Genomic DNA, 26,095 nt, shown 5'->3' on the forward strand with positions numbered 1-26,095 from the left:
ATTTAGGACAAAGTCTGCTTCATGTGAATTCAAAAATAGGTCTGCTATTAACGGGACGCAATTGGTACCCATGGGAATTCCAATAGATTGTTGGAAGACATGGTCTCTAAAACCACATAGATAGTGTCAATCAGAAACTCAATCATCTTTTAATATTAACTTCAGTGTATTTGTGTGTACAAAAAAAGAACACTTTATAACAACAAACAACAATATTTTATTACAGTCTAAGTAATTAAAAAAAGGTAAGCAGATTCACTAGGAATCTTTGTCTTCACAATCTTCAAGTCTCTCTTCCATGACGTCTTCATTGACGTCATCACTATCCATAGTATCAACATCATTAACCAGTGCTTCTTCTTGGAGGGTTTCCGAACTTGTCCCTTCGGAATTCGACTTCTCCTTTGTTTGCTGAGCATGTCGCCATTTCATTCTTCTGTTTTGAAACCAGACTTTCACCTTAATAAAATATGCAAACACAAAAGTATTACTTATAATGCATTAGTGTATCAAAATTATTGATAAAACTGAAATCAAATTAATTTAAAAATATTCATCTAAGATTATTGGATACAGTTTTTTTTTCTTATTTATGAAGAAAAGTTAGGCACGGAAATCAAGTCAATTTGTTTTGTTTTTTTTTGTTTGTTTTTTTTTTTGTTTTTTTTTTTTGTTTTTGTTTTTTTTTTTTGCTCTATTACATTGGAAGTTTAGTTGGTAAGATTAATGTAACATTATCTATCATGCCTTAATTCTGTGAGATTTCGCGCTGACTATAACATTAGATTCAGACATTTATCAATTGAAAGGCATGTTGCATGTGTTTACAATAAAAAAGTAAAGACGGAATCCGATTTTACATCGCGAATCTTTACACTTAGTGCACCCTCAACGCCTCATCAACTTTTATACAGAAAATTTACACAAAGCTTTCCTCCCAAAGTCCGATTTTTGCGTTCTTATAAAACACGAAAAGTTTTCCCCCACAATTTCTAGCAGTTGCAATTGGTTTATATTTTTCTAGTCACTAATTCTCTTTACCTGTGCATCTGTAAGACCCAACATGGCGGCGAGCTGTCGTCTGTCTGGTTTGGTGACGTATTTCTGAACCTCGAATCTCTTCTCGAGTCCCTTCCTCTGAAGATTGGAGAACACCGCACGTGACCAAGACCGCTTCCTCTTGCAATGGTGTCCCAAACTGACGTCATCATTTAGAATTGAATAAGGGCCTGAAACATTGAAACATATTAAATTTATACAGTGGAAGGTACATTTTGTTATTTGCATATTTCAATGGTACAATTTGTTATTTGTATATTTCAATGGCACATTTTTTTAAAATACATATTCCAATGGTACATTTTGTTATTAGCAAATTCCAATGGTACATTTTGTTTGTTTGTTTTTTTTTTTTTTTTTTTGCATATTTCAATGGTACATTCTGTTGTTTTCTTTTTTGCATATATCATTGGTACATTTTTGTTGTTGTTGTTTTTTTTTTCCATATTTCAATATGGTATTTACAGTTCAGTTTTTAGAAGTGTAAAAAGATGAACATATAAATGTATTGCCTCATATGCTTGATAGTGAGGGAAATGTGAACTTTCAATCCAGCAAAATCATGTTATGAATTTGAATTTTCTTGGGTTTTCACACTCCTGAACATGTTATGATGTTATTATAGAGGAAAACGCGAGGAGCTTTCAGAAGCAGGGATTTTATTTGCTTTGTCACATAACTGTCTACATGCACCAATCAGATGATATTTTCCAAATTATTATTTTTATTATCATTTTAAATTAGATTACACGCATTTATTTGTTATTCTGATAACTCAAAGGAAAAGGGGATAATGTTGAGATATGTTTAACGACTGTGTAGGGAGAGGGCTAAGATAGGCTTTGCATGCTGCCCAATTTAAATCAAATTAAATGAAACATCATTCATATACTAAATAAAGTTTTAAATAAAATTATGCGTGGATATTGAGAAAAAAATAAATAAATAAAAATGGTCATATAAAGTAAATGAATAATCAAACAAATAAATAAAATACACTTTAACATGATAAAAGGCGACATTGTCTTGTACTTGTATTTAATGTCCTTCGTACATGTTGTAAGTTTTTGTTTAAAGTACTAAGTTTATTTTTTGGAGAAAGAGGACATTTATATTGCATTACATGTATATCAAGAAAATTTAATTTGTTGTTAAATAGTTTTGTTGATTAAGAAGTTTGAAGCATGGAAGTAGAAATGCTGGATTTACGAATACAGTATTTGTATTAAGTTACAGACAATGCATGCTGTTATGGATTACATTAAAAAGAAATGAAAAAAATATTTAAAACTCTTAAACATAAAATAATACCAATGAAATATGGAAGGGGGTACCGAGGTCCAAACAAAAATTACAATGCTTAAAAAACAAAGCACATTTTTCTTGATAAAAATAATTTGTGTTTATTTTAAAGCAATAGAATTTTCAAACATTTAAAATTGTTATCGGTACTGTTTATAAATTAAGGGGTGGAGGTGGAGTAATTCATTGATTAATTAATTAATTTATTTATTTTCAGCTCATCCTTTTTCATTGTTTTTCAAAACCAAACAAAAATGTATTTTGAAACATTATGAAAAATATTTGTATTACATATTTTTATAACTTAATTATTCATGTAGAATATGCAAAAAATGAAACACTTTCTTTTAATTATTTTTTCAATCTATACATTCATTTATTTTTACTACTTAGTCGTTTATTATTTTTAAATTTTTACTTATTATCTGATAAGTCGATGGTTTGAAATCAAAATAATTTATATAATTTATACATCCTTTATTAACTGTCAATAAGTGTAAAAAAAATAAACAATTCTCTTTTATCAATCTGATTAAAATCAGTTCTTTGCTACGACCCAAAATTCCGATGGTAGCTGTATATGAAACTCTAGACGTTTTCTCTCATGTTTCATTTATATTATGCAAAATAAATGGACTGTTTCTTTACCCTTTTTTAAAAATTGATTATCCATTTAAAATTGATTATTTATGATGATTTATAATATTTAAACATTTCAATATGTAATAAAAAGAGTTGATTTTTATCTGTTCGTTTTAAAAACATTTAAAGACATTGATAAATTTTAGCCAGACAACAGATTTATAAATAAAGAGTTTATGTTTCATCGCCTCGTTATTTTTGTGTTATCAGAAACCCAAGGTGATGATTCAAGATTGATAATTAATCAACGAAATAGTTCAGTTCTTTCAAAAATTTGTAAATGCCTGAATCTGTTTTTTAAAAGATATAAAACTTTATCAGTTGTTTTACTATCATCCTTTGTTAAGAATTAAAAATGTTTTTTAAAGAATTATTTTCGGGACAGCTTTACTTTAAAGATCAACATCCAGATAGTTTTTTTTGTTTCCTTTGTTACAACCTTGTGTAAAATATTTCATTCATAGTTACAATTATTTATACGTATTTCCCTTTCAAATAATTTATATTCAATAAATGCACATCCCGTGGATAATCTGTTTATTTGAGCTTATCTCGTACATATACATGTATCCTTATTTCAGATTTTGCTATTTGCTAAAGAGTACTTAAAATTTTAGGGTGTAGTGTTGATTATTTTTTATTATATTTTAAGTAGACAACTCTCGTACATTTTATTTTCAAACAGTGATGGATTTGACCAAAATAAATTTATTTATCCAATGGATATATATGGTAAAATGAATAAGAAATGACATGTAATCATTTTATGATCAAGTAAAATAAAAAAACTAAATGTACATAGTCTCATCCTACGTTTCATGATAAATAGCTCAAACTTTCTTTTCATCTGAAATCAGCGATATTTCACAAAGATTTACATTCATATAGGTTTTGCCAGGTTAACTGAAAGTTTTTGAAACACACTTTTAAAATGTGTGCAAAATATTTTATTGATCTATCATATAAAACGTCACAAAGTCATGTATAGGTCATATATATTTAAACATCAAAGAAACTTGCGATTTTTTTTTTATTTTTAGATTTTGTTATTTCTTTTCAAAATCCGTGTAAAAAATATATATCAATATCCATGCATGCATCGACCTTTTGTTTTGTGTTATGTATCCTTAACTTACCTGGTAGTGAATCAATGCCGCCGGCGGAGGTCATTGAGAAAGAAGGGGTGGGGAGGGCCGACAGAATCCCTTGGGACGGGAACATCCCTCCTCTGTGGTAGAAAGGAATACTCTGACTCTCGCACCCACACGGTCCACCGCCAGGGTAGCGAGTAGTAGGGGCCTTGTCCTCTGCAAAAATTATCATTTTATTGAAAACCCAAATTATACAAATATATCGAAAGAAAAACATCCTGTCACAAAGGTTATGAATATTAGATGAAAAAGATAAAGAAGCTAATTGTTCATTCAACTCAATACAAAGTTACCCGAGTATGATTGGTTTACCTTTTTCAGGTTTCTTTCCGAAGTCCTCTGACAAGATCGTATTAATTCCAAACTTAAGTTGTTTTGGAGGTCTCTGTTCCACATTTCTGGAGGGTAAGGAATCGGACACAAAGCTGTGGACGCTTTTAGAGGTACAGAACGCCTGCAGAGGCCCCAGAGCGGACTGGGTTCGACATCCCGACCCTCCGACCGAACTGTCCGGAACTTTGTAGACGGGGAAAGGTAGAGAAGATTTTTGGACGTCTAAAATGTCCGATATTCGAAATGACGGATTCTTTCTGGACACCGCAGCTAAGGAGCTGTTAAGATGAGGGAACGCCCATATTGCTCCTGGGTAAGGGGACAAAAAAGCACCACAACTGGTGGAAAACATTGTCATTCCATAGAATTCCACTGAGTGTAAAATGGTGCTCACGGCATCAGAATAGAATTCCGACAAAAAGTAGAAGTCCGTTGATTTATATTAAAATATCACTAACATGGGGTCAAATGCTGCAGAAATGCTGTTTCAATATTTAGATTTAAGGTTTTCTGTGAAAATGGAAAGTTTGGATGCTGTTTATCTCGTCAAAAGAACGAGATAAAATCTGTGTTTTGATTGGTTGTTAGCGTGTGTTAATTCGACAAGTGTTGCTTATTTCGACCAATGAAATTCGAGTTTGGGTGTAGATAAGAAAAACCACCCAAACCGACTTATTCATTGAAAGTTTTATAAAAAGTGTCATCCAGATTTGAAATATGTGCATCTGTAACCAAAAAGCATAAAATGTTTCACTCTGCTTTATGTTTTTAATTGATTTTATTGATGAGTTTATCATTGTTTAAATGAATGAACACCAGGGTTTGTGAATAACTTTCGTAAAAACCCCAGAAATATGGGAGGATGATCAAAGTGCAAGTAAATCATTGAGTAATGAACCGTCTTGTTTCACCAAAATAGATAACAAAGAAAAAAAATTAAAATTTTTGCGACTGCGCATGAAATCAATTTTTGAGCAATATTAAACAATATATCATTCATTCAACAACTCAACTTGTGTTTAAGTCGCGAACACTTTTGGGAAGATGGCGCACGTGTGGGATAAAATTTTAACATGTCTCTGAGCGCAGATAAAGATGTCACTTTCGTTACTTTAGCAGTCCCGGCGATAAAGAACTACATGAAGGGGTACGCGGATTATCGCTGCTGTAGATACGGGACTTATCGATACATTCACCTCCCATCGCATGCCTCATTTCCAGTCCGCCACACAACGAACGCTAAAGAACATGCAAAAAATACACAGCAATTACGGACCTATTGGCTAAAAGTGTATCATGAAACTTAAAATTTATCACAAAAGAAATATGAACTAAAATTTTTTGGTAAATACAACTTTTAAGCATTTCCATGTAAGTATGGTAGTTTTTATTGAGCTTTAATTTTTCATTTTATTTTACAGATACAATTTTTTTTTTATAACTGCACCTAGCATTTAGGATAGGACGATATATATACAATTAAGAAATTCTACAAAAATTCTGAATCGATGTAAAAACATTTCAATATTCGTACACGTGTTACAGAAATTAAATTTTTAGAAATAAAAATTCTTCCTCGTCACTTATTTTTCCAGTCAAAATTTAAATCTGAAATAAATGATTATATTTACAAATAAATAGAAAAAGTATTATATGCTACTTCTTAATCCCATAAATGCCATTTTGATGTTCTATCAGTCCTTATAATATAAGATTTCTTTTTTTAAAAAGAGCTGTTTGTTAAATTCCTTAAAACGTCATTGAAATTAACTAAACTTAACTTTGACCTTAAAATAAACTTGCAAAAAATTAAGTTTGATTTCAGATCAAATTGGAATATTGATGGTTAAATTAATAGTAATTAATAAATATTAATTAATCATAATTATTATTAAATTATTATGTGAATTTTATCGAGAGATCGTTTAGCATGTGAAAATGCCGACTTTTTTTATTTCACCAAATAAAACAAAATGTTTGAAAAACATCATAGATAATATTAAAAGCATTTAATGAAAATTATTTCATTAAAAAGAATTTGTTTTTGTGAACACTAGCTATAGTAAGTTCAAATTAATATTCTTCCGGTTGTGAATTATGCTTTAAAATGGTTCATTTTTTGCTAATAAAAAAGGGATGCTTCACAAGTTTTAAAGGAAGGGATTAATATTTAAAAAGTCGAAAATATGAGAAGAAAAAATCTAAATATCAATATTGAAAGAATGAACATGAAAACTGGACACAAAATGGTGAAAAACAGAACAAGGAGAGAAAATGAAAAGAACGGTAAAAGTTGTTTAATAAGTACCGCCAAAATTTTAACTCTAGACCGACCAAAAAAAAAAAAACTTTAAAAATTAAATAACAATGTACAAATATAAGCGCAAATTAAAAGAAATCTGAACAAACATATTGTCGAAAAACCATACTTTTCTGACGCTCACATCTTTAGATTACAGGACACTAACTCCTCAATGTAAAACAGAGATTTGAACCAGATGAGGAGAGAATGAGCGTAATCAACATGAATACCTTTTTTTAAAAGGTGACAATGACAAGAAAAGATATAAACAGTTACGAAGTATCAAACTGTTGGTTTACTCTTACATTCGTAATCAAAGACAAGAAGAGGGGAGAAGTGAAATATTGGACTAAATTTTACGAAGAACAGCAAGTCGTTCACACAGTTTTTCACTGCAGTAATTTTTTTGAAACCTTGCAAATGTAAACACATTCTCTTCCATCCCAGCCTCTGAAACAAGCAATAAAAGTATTTTCTTTATATTGTTATTTATCAAACAGCTCGGAGTCCATATGTCACGGGCTAGAGTAAACACGGGCTGTGATGTACGTTTCTCGAACCCGATCTGATCGGCCTCCTGTCATTAAGAGCCATTACTGACGGATTATTTATATTGCCGCAATCACAAGTGAAATGAATACATTACGGAGACGGGCCCTTGTCTTTGTACGTCAACAACCTCTTCATATGGATCCGGGATTTTCGGGGTCGTCTCAGAAGTTAAAGAATGCGCACTGGAAACAGTTTGTCATCAGCGGGGATGAATGATTATTCGTATATATAGATAAAGTACTTAAAAATATCACAAAATCGAAATATATCTTTTAGAGAGTGAAAAAGTGATATTTTTGTGATATAGTTTAAAAATTTAAATATACATTCAACATTTTTATTCGGAAGCTTCAATGCTCTTTTGACATTTGAAATGCACTCATATATTTATATGCAGTGAACTCTTTTTTTTTCCTTTTTCGATAATCATACCGTACCAAGCATTTTTTTCCCTTTTCTATATACTAAGAAAAAGGAGATGGAATTCTTTTTCCTACACACTAAGAAAAAGAAGATGAAATTCTTTTTCCTTTTCTATTTACTGAGAAAAAGAAGATGGAATTCATTGAATAAAAAATTTATAATCCTCCCCCTTCTGAATAATCTTCTAGTCGTCTATACGATTTTTATCTTAATTCCAAGACATCATCACAAACAGAGAACAACTGATTTGTATGTATAACGATAATATAATAGCAGAGGTAAAGTAAGAAAACTCAGACAATCAGATTGTTGGAAATACATCAAAGAGAATACACACCTCGCCAGAGGATTATGTAACAATGAATTTATTTGGATTGCATGATAATATCTGTTCTAAACACTACATAGAATCAGGGTAAAAAATGTTCGCATCGATAAAGAATTTATATCTGTTTCGACAAATTCTCCAGATGAAAGAGAAAAAGTACCTCAAACGTTTTGTGTGTAATATGTAAAGTAAAATCATTCGGAAAAATTTCTTTTAATGACGCAAGAAGCCCAATGGCTTAACGGTCTTTAAATATGATACAACCATGTATAGTATACATGAAAAGAATGACTTTTCAAAAATTATATAATAAAATTATAGATGAAGATATATTGCCACCATACAAGTGATACAGGAAGATCAGGTATGGGGATAGGCATGCTCATGCTAGAGGCCCAATCTTACGTCACCAGAACTCCTCAACCAGGGCCATAAATTCCAGAAGAGGCACCCTTGCTCCCCCAAACCATGTACTATGTTTGCTATATACACAAGAGCAGATAGGAAGACAAAAATGAATTTTCATTATGATATTGAAATGTTCATAATTAAATCGTTAATAATAATGAAACGGATTTTTTTTAAGTTTTTAAAACTTGTTTTTTAAGGATAAAAAACGGCCTAAAAACAAAAACATTTTTTCAGAAATCATAAAAATTTCTTATAGATTTATATTTAAACTGGTAATCTGAATAATGTTTACCAAGTATAGTTGGAGAATTTCGTGATTTTGTCATAAGGTTAAAAAATTGTGCAAACTTTTGTTTGGAATTACATAGAAATAAAACAAAGTCTCATATCTAAGCACCAAGGAGAATGTACGATTTCTTTATATTTCATGGATTATATAACTTTTTATGTCATTTCAAATCAAAACCAGTAAAAAAATATGCATGTATATCAGTCCATGTTTCAAATTTTTGTTTGTGTTAAGAACCTTTAATCCCTTCCTATTTTTGTACTACTTGCTCGTATATTCTGCTTGTCAATTTTAAATAAAATACGGTTTAACTAAATATTCTAACTTTTGTCTTATTCCTTCCTCGCATTTTGTTCCTTCAAAAGACCTAGATATAAAGAACTCTTCTAATTATATCAAGAATAAATGTTGGGATCAAATTTTTTTATGTCAGCTGGCTAGCGAAATAGAGATTTTTTTCCTTCACCCGTTTATGAAGGTAATTTCTTATTTTTATTTTTCAAGTAGAAATGACCATTAAAGAAAACAACAGAAAACTGTTTGTGACAGGCGTTTATTTATGGAATCATTCGAAATACAACAGAAAATTTCTGCAGCGTAAACTCGAACTAAAACCACTTTGACATGAATCTTAGTCATAAAAATGTAATTGGTATTTGATTGTGCGTCGGATATCAAAATAATCGTTTAAATATTTATCAGTAAATTTTTATCTGTCTCCGGAATCTTTCCTATCGGATCCGGTCTGTTTATTATTTAGACGGAGCGGTCATCCTGCTCGCCCCACGTGTTGGGTTGTAACAGATTCTGCAATTAAAACAGTCATTAAGGAGCTTGTTTACATATTGCTCAAATATCTGTGAAATGTTATCTTAAATGCTTTGATAAAGATTTAGTTTTAGCAACTATAAAAACAAAATTAGTGTTCTGTTAAATGTCTACTCCCTGAATGGCCCCGGTTTTTATACCCACATCTGCAATCAAGATAGCGAGCGGGCTGATGGTTTTGGAGAAGCGATCGACAGATTGATTCCATATCGAACACTTTTCAATGAGCCTAAGAACCGAAAGTTTGCCTCTTTTTTAGTGGAATATCTAAAATTGTTTCTAATCGCTCTTAATTATAAACTTTGAAAATTGCTGTTATATATTCAAGAATACTTTAAATGTACTCACATGCTGTTGAAACCCCAATCATGTTTTTTCTTCTTCAAATATATAGACACAAGAATACCAAAATAAGTAATACTAATCGTAATGACATTTATACTGAGCATGCATTAACAGTGGAGTAAAATCTTTATTCATTATAAAAATATATACCCTAAAAACGAAAATCTTCATAAAATACCCCCGCCCCCTAAATTTTTGCAAGAAAGGAATTAAACTATAAATAATTATAATATTAATATTGTAGAGGAATTGCATATTTAATGTAAGCACAAATTAAATGTACTCGTGATGTAATATATTACGGTAATTTTCAGAGAAAAAAATGGTTGTAGATCAATATAATTACTTCTACATGTATTCATAAGAAAGTGACGCTCTCACGGGAAGATTTTATCCAGCCGTGATTGGGTAATCATGTTAAGATATCGAACCAGCAAAAGGTTGATACCGTATTGTAATAGGTATGCAGCACAAGTAGAAAATTATAACCTTCTTAACACTATCTATACCAACACATGCCATTCCGAGACCTTGCCCGAGATTACAAAATCTCGGCAACAGGTGGAGCCACCATCAGCCAGATGCGTTCTCTGACTTCCGGTCTAATTTTTCTGGAACTTAGACCACACAACAATTAATTTACAACGTGACACAAAAAAATCACAATTACAGCACAATCATCTGTAATCCAAAATGAATAGTTAATTTGGGCAATTTTGTTAGCTTTATTCTGCAAAAAAAAAGTAAATATCCTTACCCTGTACATATATGTGACTCGTCAAATGACCCTTTCAAATAAAGTGTATTTAAAGCCTTTCAGACGTACCCTAAAATAAACAATGCCAAACATATGTTAAAAAACATAATTATTCTAGTTTTTGTTTAGATAGGATAATCAACAAGTTTTAAGTAAAACTACCCTTTACATGTATACATTTTGTATATCTTATTTGATAAAATAAAGTATATCAGGAATTCGAAGAAGAATAATTATGAATGTTTCATAATACCTGAAGATCTTTGTTCTGTTTTCTTTCCCATAAATGACCTTGAATGATTGACCTTGACCCTAGCCTTTCACCCTGAGGTCATCAGCTGCCTGATCTAAAAATATTTCGACTTAAGCAGCGATCACATCAAAAAACCGATGATCATTCATTTGTCTATTTAAAGAACGAGGGCGCTTTTGAAGAGCATTCGGCAGGAAACTGGGCGTACTTGAAAAGAAATTTTATCGAAATGTCACATGAAATTTTCATGTTGTTTTAATTTATCGGGTTTCTTTGAAATGGGAAAGGAAAATAATTTCCCGATAGTGAGTTTTAATTTGCTTAAAAATAACTTCAAAATTGGCTAGATCAGACATTTGGTACAAAATTGTACACTTTTAAACAAGTTTTTCTAAAAATTTTCTATCTCTGGGTTTTCTCTCCATGATTTTGAAACGTTATTTGTGTGCATTTCAATTCAAAGATGCAAAAAATGGAGAGAAGACCCAGAGACCATAAAAATCGAACTTTTCCCCAAAAAAAATCAGCTGTGTAAATATGGTGTTTTTTGTCCTTTTATAATGAGACAATTGAGTGTAGCGGTGATAGCTCAGTAATTAAGGTAGATTGCAATGAAAAGTTTTTGGCTCGAGCCTCGCATGCATGGGGCGTTGATTTTTTTTATGCAAACATTGAATTCTTTTGTCAGTATCATTTTATGTTCTGAATTATTAAAAATGTTGAATTATGATATATTTTTGTTTACTTGCACCGAGAGCAAAATCAATTCCAATCTTCTATTCTACTTTAACTTTGATGTGCATGTACACTTATCTTCTGCCTTTAATCTTATACATGTAGGTATTACTATTATCATTACTTTTTGTGAAGCATTACTTTGTTATTGTATTTCCCGAAGAAAAACGGACATAAATGTTACAATCTGAGAAGGTATTTCAAACTAAATGAAAGAAAAATCCTATGGCTGTGTTTATAAAATCTGACTAACTATGGTCAGCCAACAACATCATGGACAATACCTTTATGAAGACGGGACAACTTTTGCGGGGGTTGAAATAGTGATATATTTTTTAATTTGACGAAATTAAAAACTTTTGCCTTGTAGTCTATCGTTCGAAAATTGCACAAAATGGTGTATTTTATGGCCGTAATACTATCGGGATCGTGATGTAAAGTGAGTCTTCGTGTCAAAGATGTTTACGTCTCCGTAAAAACTCTCACTTCTGGGGCAAGATAACGCACCTGCAAAGATCCACATACAATTTAATTAGCCACCGAGTACCCCATTAAAACGACAACTCGCCGTTTTATCCCCCTCTATATCAATCAAACTCGCCAGTATATTCCCCTTGCGCAACAAAGAAATGTGTTTCTTAACACGTAGCACAGCCATTTCATTTAAATTTTCAAAATACTTAAATGCGATGCTTCTGTCAGTTTTACTCGAGGTTGACAAGAGAGCATGAAAATTTCCTCCCTACCACATTAAAGTAGAGGGATAAAAGTCTTTTCACATAGATAGAGCCCGTAATGATGCCTACGATGATATGGACGACGATAAAAATTCGCTGATGACTCTCCGAGATTGAAATATTTGTTGACATTTGTTCAGACCTTCAGAAATGTAAATCATCTTGTTAGAAGCTTTATTGGTAACAAAACGCTATAAAAATACAAACAATTTTGCCACTTAATTCCATATCAACCTGTTTTCTGTATATCAAAATAACAACATTTAACATTAATCTGCATACAAAGTGAAAATTCAATCAAGTTTCAAGCCAAATTTCACTTCGTGAAATATTCTAGTCTAGGTAAACTAATTGTTTGTCGCATTGATGGTCTCACACCAAATGGTTTGAGTGGGAGGTCAAACGACTTGCGTGACTTTAGGCTAGAAATATTCACCTAATAAAAAAAATTGTCACATGTCATGCTTTTTGTATTAGTAAATAGACATTTGAGAAGTGGATTACATTACCCCCTTCTGTAATATTTCAATTAAAAACAAAAAAATAAATTAAAAAAATGCATGCTCCTCATGGGTTCTAGATAGTCATGCTCTACCCCAATAACGTTCAATATGATAAATAAATTAGGATGTACAAAATATTTAACCATCAAAGCGAAATCAGTAACATTATTGGTAAATTACATACAAATACAAGGAAACAATAATTATAATACCAGGTATAGCAACCACATCCTATTTGTTGTACTGTAATGTACATGAAATATAAAGTACCCGGTACTCAAGGATAAAATTATAACTGGGAAAGAACTATATGCGGTATATTGCATATGTTTGCCCCCACAAAAGTCAAATTTTGAAAACTTCCTGAAATGTGCTGAATTCAATAAATTGTACGAGAAATATAAGTTAACAGAAAATATTATAGTTCCAGAGCAGTGTATTCACAATTTCTGTTTTTATGACGTCACAAACTATTCCGATTTTATATCCTTTTTCAGAGAGAGGACAAAATGGACAAAATTTCAACAATTTAAGCTTTAGAATTTATAGAGCGCATGTGTGTTCAGGAACAATATTGACATATTTCATTGATATTATCATTCTACACATTATATCAAAATATTAATCCTGAACACACATGCGCTCGGTGACTTTTATTTAAAATATCGACGAAATATGTACATTTTTCTGCAAAATTCATAAAAAGTACGTAAGGGTTGCCCGCAACCCTGTGTCTCGCCTGCTGTCGCTGTGGTTAGTAAGAAATGATTGTCTGATAAACTGAAGCATTTATTGACATTTCAGAAGGAATAACTCAAAAAGTGGATCGAGTCATTTTGCTGGTTTTTAAAGAGATATTGTCATGGACTTAATAAGAACTGTAAAACGTTTCTATCTGGACTGACTATAGGTATATTTTATATGGATTTAATATATAACTTTTGCATACTGATGAACACAACATTTTCCTCTTAGTCAATGAAAAGATGCTGAAATGATTTTAATGAATTACATACATTGTAACATGTCAAGAAAGTTTTAAAATGTTGAAGTTATATTTACTTGATTAATATCTGGAGTCATGTGTAATGCACTGCATATGCCAACTGGTAAACAGAATAATAGTATAAGCAATGAGTTGTATGTTGATGCAAAGGTAACATAAATTTAGTATTTAATATAAATGAGAATAAAGAAATATGAATATAAATGAGAATAAAGAAATATGAATATAAAGAAATTTCCATTTTACAATCCTTCAATATAAATTTAGATATATATATGTATATATTTTTAATTCTGCATATTCACAATTATGATAAAGGCAGTGATGATCTGATGAAAAACATGTTGAACATTTCATAAAGTACTGTAATCGATGAGTTAATAACTGTGATCATGCAAAATGTTTTGGTGCATTTAATAATACCTGCAAAAAATAAATGCTATAAGGAGAAGTTAGAATTAATTATTATTAATATTAAGGGCTTTTGCAGGAAAAAATACGGAACTCCATTTTTATTTTGGGGAACCACCAACAGAATTTTATTTGTTTTCTGTAATGACTAACAATAGTGATACTGGTGAAACACCCCCACTTAGGTTTATAAAATTTAATGGAGACATCCTTATAACATTTTTTTCTGGAAGAGCCCTAAAGGGATAACAAATGTTCTCACAGAACCCTTGTTGAAAATGCCTTCATTACATGCACACAATCAAGATTAAACATTTAATAGAATTCCTGCATTTTGAAATCAAATCCACTGTATATGTATCAAGTCATTCATGCAGAAAATGTAGGTGAAGATTACCTAATTATGGTACTGATATTGTTGGTTACCCATGATGTGTCTGATAAATTATCATGCCACTATAAGTTATAGTTGCTGAGATATGGACCTCCACCATAAATTTATGCAAAGTCACTCATGCGGAAAAATGTAGGTCAAGATGACCTAATTCTGGTACAGGCGTTTGTGGTTACCCATGATGTATCCACTGACAAATTATCATGCCACTATAAGTTATAGTTGCTGAGATATGGACCTCCACCATAAATTTATGCAAAGTCACTCATGCGGAAAAATGTAGGTCAAGATGACCTAATTCTGGTACAGGCGTTTGTGGTTACCCATGATGTATCCACTGACAAATTATCATGCCACTATAAGTTATAGTTGCTGAGATATGGACCTCCACCATAAATTTATGCAAAGTCACTCATGCGGAAAAATGTAGGTCAAGATGACCTAATTCTGGTACAGGCGTTTGTGGTTACCCATGATGTATCCACTGACTAACTATCATGCCACTATAAGTTATAGTTGCTGAAATATGAACCTCCATTATCAATTTAACCAAAGTCATTCATGCAGAAAAATGTAGGTCAAAATGACCTAATTCTGGTACTGATGTTGTTGGTTACTTATAACCTGTACAATGACAAATCATCATGCCATTATAAGTTATAGATGCTGAGATATGGACCTCCACCAAAAATTTAACCAAAGTCACTCATGCAGAAAAATGTAGGTCAAGATGACCTAATTCTGGTACTGACGTTTGTGGTTACCCATGATGTATCCACTGACTAATTATCATATCCCTATAACTTATAGTTGCTGGAATATAGGTCTTCACCATAAATTATCATGAAAAAACTAAGTCCAACTTAAGGAAAAAATACGGAAAAATTTGAATTTTTTTTTTCAAAATCATACTTGGGATATAAATTTTTATCCATACTGAATATTGTGTCCAAATTTCAAGAAGACTGAATAAAATTTGAGAAAGTTATTGCAGTTTATAAAACTTTGACATTTGGGTTAACCAAAAGTTGGACGCCGACGACGACGACGACGACGACGGAATCTATGGTCGCTATGTCTCGCTTCGCGACATTCGTCGCAGGCGAGACAAAAACTGAAATTTACGTCATATTTGTGACGTCATTACGTACATATGACGTCATTACTTATGAAATTATTCAGTGCTTTGAAGTCAGCATATACTCCCCTGTTTCAGGACTTAATTAAATATTACTCCATCAAAGTTTGATTTTGGGGGGCAAATGTTGGTTAATACCGCATATAGTTCTTTAAACTTAATAGGTAAAAGTAACATATATACAAAAGTTTAAAAGTTTAGTCTACAATAATATGTATTGTATGTGGTTGGTGATTGGGTTTCCCTATCAAGATGTATAATTGTTCATACTTCCTTTTCACTAGAAGTCCCCATAAAATTACATAAAATGATTTTAAAATACATGTTAAAAAATAATACATGTTAAAATGATATAGCATTCAAATTTGTTCCGTTATTTACGGGATGTTCATCAGAAAATTATTACACTAAAACAGACGAAAAGGACAATACAAAGACATCCTTATAACAATGAAAACTGTAATTAACTTTCAACTTTTGGATTTCTCTCTTTTAAAGTACATGTATACAAAGTTTCAATATAGAAATACCACAATAACAATTAATCAGAGTTAAAGAATAATAGAGCTTACAGCCTTGTAATTACGACAAACATTAAAGACAGTACCAAGGCATTAACACGGTAATTTGTCTGCCCGGACAAGTAAGCATTTTGTGCATAAATCACTGCGTTTCCTCCAGCGACCTTCCGTTTGGAACTAAAAGCAAAATCCATCGTTAGCGGCTGTCTTGCCATGTTTTCCTCACGTGCATGTACTGACTCGGTCACCACCATTGATGTAAGCGGCGTCACAAACTGGTACGCCAAGGACATGTTTAAGGCCAGGTCGTGGTACTGCTTTTTCTGCATTTCGTTTTCAGCCACTAGTTTCATTTTTAAAAGTTCTTTGATTCTAGAAAATGCCCAGTATCTCTCGGCAAAGTCAGCGGTGACCCCCGGCACGTCCAAAAGATTCTTGGGCGTGGTAATGAATTCTAGACTCCCAGATCTTTGTCCGCTTTCGCCTTCTCCTATCACCTTCGCCTGCCATTCGGCCGCTGAGTTCTCTCGTAGTTTTCCCGCCACAACCAGCTCTGAGCCATTAAAATATTGCGGGAACTTTCTTTCTGTGACGTCACCCTCCTGGACAACTGTGGGAGTGTATTCCATTCGGACATCTACTAGTAGGGGAGTAGAGATCTCCTCGTAAAAGGTTTCCAGCTGCTCAGCTGCGTCAACTTCTTCATAGATCTTTCGAGCAAATCCCCCATTTTCATAAGCTAACCCTTCTAGAAAAGACATGTCAACATTGTGACCGAATCCTAAGGCAAAAATGGACGCCAAACCCTCGTTCTTTCTCTTTACGTTCAGTCGGATATTTTGGGTTTTAGTTTCTCCTGCAGTTGGGTGGCCGTCTGTTAAGAACACTATTATTTTCCCTCTAGTGTCCTGAGTATCTTGTATATTCAACAAAAGATCAACAGCGTCCAGTAGAGCTGAGTTTATATTCGTACTGCCTCCGACAACTAATGTCTCCTCGGCGTACCCTCGCGCAGCTCTAATATTCGAGACTGTTGCTTTCTGTGGTCTACTTTGCCATAACGTTATTCTGTTGTCGAACAGCAAAATGTTAAAGTAGTCTTTCTCTCGAAGTTTTCCTAAAATTACTTGCATCACTTTCCGAACTTTTGCTATTTTGAATCCATGCATTGAGCTGCTTATATCAATGACAAAGATTATATTCTTGGGCAACGTTTCAAGCCCACTTGGTGAGAAATAATGAACAAAATAACCGTTATGAACCAAAACGACACCCCCGTCATCTTGGTGATTGACGTCATATGATATAACAAAGTCCCCCCGGATCCCCTCCCCCTTGTTAAATGTTCGCTGTTGCTCCATTGTAGGTCGGAACTCTAACTCCCTCTTCTTTGGCGTGGCTCGGATATCGACTGCAGAGGAGGAGCTCTCCCTTTGCTGTCTTTGATTTGGAAGGATGTATGTTAATGTCTGAATACCCTCTGGTTCCTCAACCGTATAAGAAAGCGACATATTGGGAACAATTTGCATTGGTTCCACGTGGATCTTTTGCTGAAATTGTCCGAGTTTCCTCTTTATTACTTCTTGGTAAGTAAGTTTGAATTTGGCGGTGGACTTTGCCGCCACGTTTATATAAACAGCAAAATTCTCCATTTCTCGGCCTGGGATAGAGGGAGTCTGACTGATTTTACCAGCAGAAGTGCCGGAGGCTTTGGCCTGATCATAGGATTTGTCTGCTGCAGACTTCTCTTGAACAAGACCTCGCAAGGTTTTGTTGTTTGTTGTCATTTGAAATCCAGAAATAAAACCTGACATTGGAACCTGTACGGCAAACATTACCTCCTGATTCTCACTGTTAGTGTTTTTAACCACTGTTGTCACGGTCACTTCGCTAAAACGTGCAAAAGTCTTGGCAACAATTGCCATTTCTGTTATTTGAGAAGGCAAGGTAATGCTGTCTTCACTGGATACATGATGAAGAAAAGCAAATAACGTCAAAAATCTCAACAGCCCCATGATTTTGATTAATTTATATAGGATACACAATGTTTTACAATGTAGCACTTCTACTTTCGTTTTCACATTCCTCTATAAACTGTTTGCAAAGCCCATAAAGGAATTAATGTACACATTGTTCTTCATGATTAAAACAGAAAGAAATGTGTAGCAAGTAGAAATACACAACATATATAGGCGTATAAATCCTGTCAAACCAATCTGGAAACACGATCAGTAAAAAAAAATGTCTAGCGCCCTTATTGATTTTGATGTTTAAAATGCAAAGTGTGGTGGGTAAACTCCGATTAATCCGGAATACCTAAACTGTTATGAAGCTTCACAGAAACGTAGTAATTTTTACTACATTCAATTGATTGAAAATAAAAATTCACCAAAAATGAAATTAAATAAAACAATAAAAAAGGTAAATTTGTAAAATGAATTGTATCTGCCATGATACCGAATGAAAATATACCCCACAAATATAGCTTTTTCAAATTTAATATCTGACTCTATAGACATTCTTCCCGCCTTGTCCACAACCACCCCCCCACCCCCCCATCTTCTTTGACATCCTCTTAATATTTTTCTAAAAAAATATTAGATTAAAATACAGTCTCCAGTTCGGCTCAACGTTTATTCAAATAGTCCTAAAATTTGATTTTCTCGATTTACTTTTCATTCACCAAAGCATACACGTATATTTTGTCCTTATTGTTTAATTTTATTCGTAAGTTCCAGTTTTTTTTATTTTTTAAATTCATATTTCTTTGGAGATTAAAAATAAGTTTCTCGGTTGCAATATTCCATTGATGTAAACGATACAGGAAACACACATCTCTATCGCGAAATCCCATTAGAACGCCATTATCGTTCGATTGATGATCTTGTACACGGGTAATAAAAGATGGTATAAGTGCTATCCCGTGCTAAATTAAAACACTGTTCAACAACTAATTAATCATCTCCCGATTTGATTGGTGGTCTTGTTGACGGAACCATTTCGGATGGCTACTGTCTGGTATCGCCATCGTCCGCTGGCGGGGCTACTAGTTTACAGGTATGCCTAATGACAGGAAAATAGCTGATAATGTTTATACGATCCTCAGCCGCTACGCAGTTAACGTTTGGAATATTTCAAAGGCTACGGCGGAATAAAGCTGAATGATTTATGAACATCTGTAAGAACTCTCGATTAAATGAGTTTATATTATAGAAATAAACAACCGAGATCGCACAAGAAGGGGGTACACAATCTCAGCAATAAAACAAAAATATTAGCCATGAAAAGTCAACAGATTTGGAGTATTACATCAACTGATACTCTGTCATAAATATCAGTGTACCAAGTTAATACCTCCTCACTAAAACAAAGCCGTTTATCGTTGCAAAACAATGTGCGTTCATGTTTGTTTCAAATATCATGCAATTAAAGCATTTTGAAAATTTAAACAGTAAGCGTTTGCAATATAACAAATACATTTGCTATCTAATACATACAGATGTGTTTTCATCTTAATATTTACATTTCCAATGTCTTTGTTCGAGATAAAATTACAAATAGTTAATGTACTTTATTTCTCCATCAATGTACTGGTTCATCAATAGGCGCGGTTAAAAAAAATCACGTGCAGGGCGGGACAAGAAGCGGGGCTTCTAGCACCTGGATTGGTGGAATACTATGTAAATATAAGGAATAACTGTCTTATTTTTCGTTTTCATGACGATAATCAATCGATTGGTTTGCGCGATAATTTTATGCATAAACGCCTTCGGCGTTTTATGCAAATTATCACACAAACCAATCGATTGATCACACCATGAAATCGAAAAATAAGACAGTTATTCCTTAATTAAGTTCCTGCATTTATATATCCTTTAATATCCACAAAATACTTAAGTACTTAAAACCTTCTCCATTCTAAATACGTTTAATTTATATATCAACGAAATCATAAATGCAAACTTTCAGAAATTTGTTTTCCTCTTTTAGCCTTATAAGCTGAGAAGTGATACGAAGGGTAAATAACTGCATGTAAACTACATTTTTCATGTCACTTGCTCTGCTCTAGAGTCGCGGATCAAGCCGGAGCTAATCTTTACGTCGCGGGTTCGAATCCCACTGTGAGACGTGGGGACCGGTCCTTTGTATGAGACCGTACTAGTTAATCTAGGTCTCGTGTAGCAGTAGATGCTGGCACGAAAATTATCCCTCACAGCTAAATGACCACAAAAACCGAATATAGGACAAAATTTGCATCTCGCCACCGGTAAGTGGTGGCCTCTCCATAGGACTGAAAAATTTTCCAGAGGGTCGTTAAACAGCAAACCTTTATCATTAAAATATATAGATATATACTAATTAAACATAAGAATATTCAAATCAATTTCACAAACAATTTGTGGAATATGCTCTTACAATCCACCTATTCAGCACTTATATGTTAACGGACTATTCTTATGCATATTGATAAAAGTCATATCGTTGGCAAATTGACCACCCCATATGCTAAGATCTGTTGATCCATTTTTAAGAAGAACAATGGACCATACAGGAAAGCTTACGAGACGATCAAAATATTCTGACGAGTGCTTCTTTCGGAGTTTCAAGACTTCACTCATTCTGATGAGTACTTCAACTGGACAGATAGACCTAAGACTTCAACTCATTCTGATGAGTACTTCAACAGGTAGACCTAAGACTACAACTCATTCTGAATGGAAATATGAATACCATAATAAAATATGAAGACAACGAACAGTGACCAAGCTCAAAGTCCATTGAAAAATACCATTTGGGAACAGTAGAAAGACGGACCGCAAAAACACATCACAGGTTGGATCAGATGCCATGGAAGAGGTAGTAGCTCCTGAAGACTGATCACACCCGCCATGTGCACATTGACATATGATGAAGCAAACGGAACAGTTCGAATACAATTCTGTGAAAATAAAGGCCTAACAGTTTTATAAAAAAAATAAGTAGTTTCGACTTAATGATTGTATTTGCTACCAAGATAATTGTATCGATTATAAACTTTTCCTAATGTTGACTTTGAACTAGAGAGTCGATATTTTTTCAACATATTAACCCAAAGCTTGCATCATATTCAGTTCCTTGTGTTTTTCTGTTCGTTTAGCATTTTCCATTTTCTCATACTACAAAGATAAAATATGACTAAAAGACTCAGAGATCGGAGGCAGTGATAATAATGTAATACTCAATTTTTAATTTTAAGAACCACATTTAATCTTATCTAGAAATAACTAGATATAGAAGATTGTATATCGTTTAACGTACCTCTCAAGAACTTTTGTCTCATATGGAGACGCCACCAGTGGAGAGCTACAATCTGAATCTGGGAATTGAACATTCTTCTCCCTCCCCCTTTATTTCCACAGATGAGATCGGGTGCCTCAGAAAAGTCAAATTCCCCTGTTGACCGCTCACACCCGTCGTGAGCCCTACAAAACGTAAAAGTTGGTGGAGCATTCCGTATTCCTTATTTAGTCTAAAATCAAAGGGCTTATATTCGGCATGAAATTAACAATTCAACAGTCCAACAATTTACAAAACTTACATTAAATGAGGTTATTAAAATCCCTGTAACACCAACTTGTCTGTCAGTAACCTTCCTCGTTCTAAAAATTTATCGTACTCAATTCCTACATGTAATCTTGTCAGTATCAATTAAATACTATGTACAGGAGATATCCCTATACACGAGCAGAATATTTCTTTACACGAATAAGGAAAGTTGACGACGGAAAATTAGTCCCCAATTGTGATGTCACCGTACCCCGGGGCAATAATTTGAAAATTTTAGAATCTATACTACCTCAGAAAGTTTTCACATGTTTCAGCATTTCTGATTCCGTGTTTCCCGAGATTTCTGATATGTTTCTATGTAAACTTTGTTTCCATAATGTGGTCCCACACGAACCCCAAGGGCCATGCTTTGACTTTTGAACTAACTATTTCAAAGTATACACTACCCCAGGAAGTTTCCACATAGGATTCAGATGCCCAGTGGTTCCTGCGATTCTTTTTGATGAACCCACCCTATTTTTGTTTGATTATTACCCATTGGAAGGCCACCACGGTACGGAGTCCGCATATACGTATAGCTCTCTCCTATCCGCGGCTGCCTGGTCACATAAAATATTTACGTCTCTATGTTGTGACGTCGTGTTCAGCCAACGACAGAATTTGTTTCCATCGCATTTGAAATAAATGACTTACATAAACAGTATTCAAAGAATGCTTCGTATGGAATGAGTATTGAGAGGTCATTATCCAAATATGTTTTACTCGCATTTGTCAATATTTTAATGAGCTGCAAAATATTCTCTTCTCATTTAATCATGGCCAGAATGGGCGAGGATCGTACACTTTGGCCGATGCTTGAAAAGGACCCTCCCCTTATAATTAACACTATAAACGCCTTTCTTGCCAAGGATGCTTTTTACCAATTTTATTTAAAATTGTACTGGTTCTTGTGCGAGCTAAAAATTAAGAGGTCCATGGGCCACATCTCTCACCTGAGTAATTTTGGTCTTGCTATTCTCTAACAGATTTCCTGCCTGTAATACCGATTGCCCAAAGATGCTTTGAACCAATTTTGATTAAAGATATCCGAATAGTTCTTGAGAAGACGTTGAAAATGTGAAAAGTCAACAGACGGATGGAGAGACAGACGTACAGACGACGGGTGATCAGAAAAGCTCACTAGGTGAGCTAATAACATTTCTCTATAGAAAGTTCGAGTATATTGTCATCCGGCGCGTCCGTCGTCCCATCTTCTCAATTCCTTTTTGTCCCCCGCTTTCGCGAAAGCGAGGGGACATTAAATCTCATTCGTCTGTCCGTCCGTCCGTCTGTCTGTCCGTCCGTCACAAAAACTTTAACCTTGCCCATAACTTTTGATTTAGTGGAGCTATGATTTTCATATTTCATATGTGTATTCCTTGTGATAAGACCTTTCTTTGGGTACCACCAAATTTGACTTTTTGACCTTGACCTTGGAGTTTCAACTACTTTTACTAAAAAATTCCAAACTTTTACTTTGGCCATAACTTTTGAATGGTAAGTACTAGGACTTTCATATTTCACATATTTATACTTTGTGACAAGACCTTTCAATGAATACCAACAATTTTGACCTTTTGACCTTGACCTTGGAAATTTACGTACTTATGAAAAAACTATATCCTTGACCATAATTTTTGAACGGTAAGGGCTACGGCTTTTATACTTCAGATATGTTATTCTTGTAAGAAGACCTTTCATTGGATGCCAAGAACTTTGATCTTTTGACCTTGACCTTAGAGTTTTAACTACTTTTTTAAAATTATAACCTTGGTCACAACTTTTGAACGGTAGATACAAGGACTTTTATATTTCACACATGTATTCTCTGAGGCAACACCTTTCATTGGATACCAACAACTTTGACCTTTGGACCTTGACCTTGGAGATTAACGTACTTCTGAAAAAACTTTAACCTTGACCATAACTTTTAAACGGTAAGGGTTAGGGCTTTCGTACTTCACGTATGTAATCCTTGTGAGAAGACCTTTCATTGCATGCCAAGAACTTTGACCCTTTGACCTTGACCTTGGAGTTTTAACTACTTTTTCAAAACGTTAACCTTGGTCACAACTTTTGAACGGTAGAAACTAGGACATTCATATTTTAAATATATATATTCTTTATGGCAAGACCTTTCATGGGATACAAAAAACTTTGACCTATTGACCTTGACCCTAAAAATGATATCTTGCGCACAAAGATACCGAAAGCGGGGGACCACAATTCTTTGAATTTGCTTGTTAAGAGCAGTAATAAATTCATCTTTTGGTATAAAGTTGATGAAACAAGAATATCAACAGTCTCGTTTAAATTCATCATTTCGTAAGTTCTATGGTCGATACAATGACCTTGTCAGCAAATACAATTTATCATTGAGTCAAATGCTGACTGGCGTTTTTCATACCAATTGTTAGTCCATTATTTATACACTGAATTGACGACGGATTTTTCTGTTATTTCCTGATCATGACAAGGAGAACACGGCGGGTGGGACCGGTCAGCAGGGGATGCTCACTCCTCCATGGCACCTGATTCCACCTCTGATGTTTCGGAAGTCCGTGTTTGCTCTGCTCTTATTTTGTATTGTTTTATGGACTTTGAGATTGAATACTGTTCGTTATCTCCATATCCTTCTTGTGTACATGTGGTGTCCTGCGATGAACAAAAAGCGGGAGGTAAATGAAGAAGGGAGTTCCCAGGTTTCTCCTTTACATTAACGCAGTGCACCCTGAACTCACGATAAGTAGATGTGATAGTTAAATCGGATTTTTATTCCAAGAGAAAAAAAAAAAAACTCCTTCGACGATAATTTTTTCAAAGCTCTTTTTTCATTTACAGTTTTTTTTTTAATTGCACAGCTTATGAACTTATAGCATGGGCATTTATATCGAGACAAACACGTTTGTGTGGGAATTACTCGATTATGACGGCATTCGATTTTAATTTGTCGTCTTCATAGTCCGAAGTGGAATATTTTGTCAGCTTTATACACGTATTATATATTTTTCCAAATAGATTCCTTGACAAGTGACCACACAAAATGATAAAGTATTGACTGCCAATCACCTGTATAAACTATGCGCGTAACTTGTACGTATACTGAACACACGTTTTAAGACGCATTGTTCCTAAACTGTATCAAGCATGCTAATAGCCTCTACTTTTAATAAAGCTAATAAAATAAATTTAATTGATACATATCTGAAGTTATACGCTACACTTTGTAATACCTTGGTATTTGCATGGTTTTCAATACTTTTCAAGTAGGTAATTGGGGCAGTTTTCCGGGGTTTTTTTGTAGTTATTGGTACAATTTTCGTCATCTCCGATATGGTTTCGTAACTCTGGTATCGATCCGTTATACTTTGTACCAGTGATTATAAAAAAAATACGAACTGTCATAACTGAGGTCATTAATGACCATCGATCAGTAATTTTTTGTAAAGTTTATCTTACCTGTGGCTATTCTTATCCTTTGAAAGTTCTGTGCCATGTTTAAAAACTACTTTTTAGAAAATTCAAATATTAACACACATTTCACAATTGAAAATGAAAATAGACCTTACATCTTATGGAATACATATCTTATATTTTAGGATAAAATAAACATAGGTAATCAGAGATTACTGGGCTCACGTCAACGAATGTTAACTAACATTCTAGAAGTTTACATCCCAAAATTATCAGTGCAATTTTAATCTGATCGGGATTGCAGTTACTTGAGAATAGACCTATCCAAAAAACTTGAAACTTAGTCCCCATCAAGAAAATTTAATTCAAATCCAGCATCTGAAGCAAGTTTGAGTGTTCATCCCTTGAGTATCATTTGTGCAACTTTGGTTAATATGGGTCTTACAGTTTCTTGGTGATAGATCTGCATCCATTACTTTCACCTGGTCCATTATTTTTAAAATGTAAGTTGGATCCAGCATCCAAAGCAAGTCCATTGTTGTGCAACCTTAGATGTATCATCCATGTTTGCTCAACATAGGACACAATATTCCTGTTTTAGAATAAAACTTTAATCTGTTCACTCATCCGTAATATGTAGGTCAGATTCAGCATCCGATGCAAGTCCATTCGTGT

The 26,095-nt window shown here is 33.6% G+C and overlaps 2 protein-coding genes and 1 long non-coding RNA gene across 3 annotated transcripts; all 3 read right to left on the minus strand.

Moving 5' to 3' along the window:
- Positions 1 to 193: 193 nt before the first annotated feature.
- On the minus strand, positions 194 to 4,974 carry LOC134273123 (H2.0-like homeobox protein). The gene is made up of 4 exons (XM_062755298.1): positions 4,467 to 4,974; positions 4,140 to 4,310; positions 1,042 to 1,229; positions 194 to 459 (listed from the first exon to the last, which is right to left on the minus strand). Exons 1-4 carry the CDS (start codon positions 4,843 to 4,845, stop codon positions 259 to 261), a joined length of 939 nt encoding a protein of 312 aa, XP_062611282.1. The 5' UTR covers positions 4,846 to 4,974; the 3' UTR covers positions 194 to 258.
- A 4,421-nt stretch (positions 4,975 to 9,395) lies between these two features.
- On the minus strand, positions 9,396 to 10,824 carry LOC134273124 (uncharacterized). Its single transcript, XR_009993355.1, has 3 exons — positions 10,723 to 10,824; positions 10,455 to 10,582; positions 9,396 to 9,599 (listed from the first exon to the last, which is right to left on the minus strand). It is a non-coding gene; the product is annotated as an uncharacterized LOC134273124 (long non-coding RNA).
- Positions 10,825 to 16,247: 5,423 nt separating this feature from the next.
- LOC134273131 (inter-alpha-trypsin inhibitor heavy chain H4-like) lies at positions 16,248 to 18,699 on the minus strand. The gene has a single exon (XM_062755307.1). The coding sequence runs from the start codon at positions 18,433 to 18,435 to the stop codon at positions 16,468 to 16,470; it is 1,968 nt and encodes a 655-aa protein (XP_062611291.1). The 5' UTR covers positions 18,436 to 18,699; the 3' UTR covers positions 16,248 to 16,467.
- Positions 18,700 to 26,095: the final 7,396 nt, after the last annotated feature.

Source organism: Saccostrea cucullata, unplaced genomic scaffold (assembly GCF_032062105.1).
Source record: "Saccostrea cucullata isolate Sc308-1 unplaced genomic scaffold, CSIRO_AGI_Scuc_v1 ctg668, whole genome shotgun sequence".
NCBI lineage: Eukaryota > Metazoa > Mollusca > Bivalvia > Ostreida > Ostreidae > Saccostrea > Saccostrea cuccullata.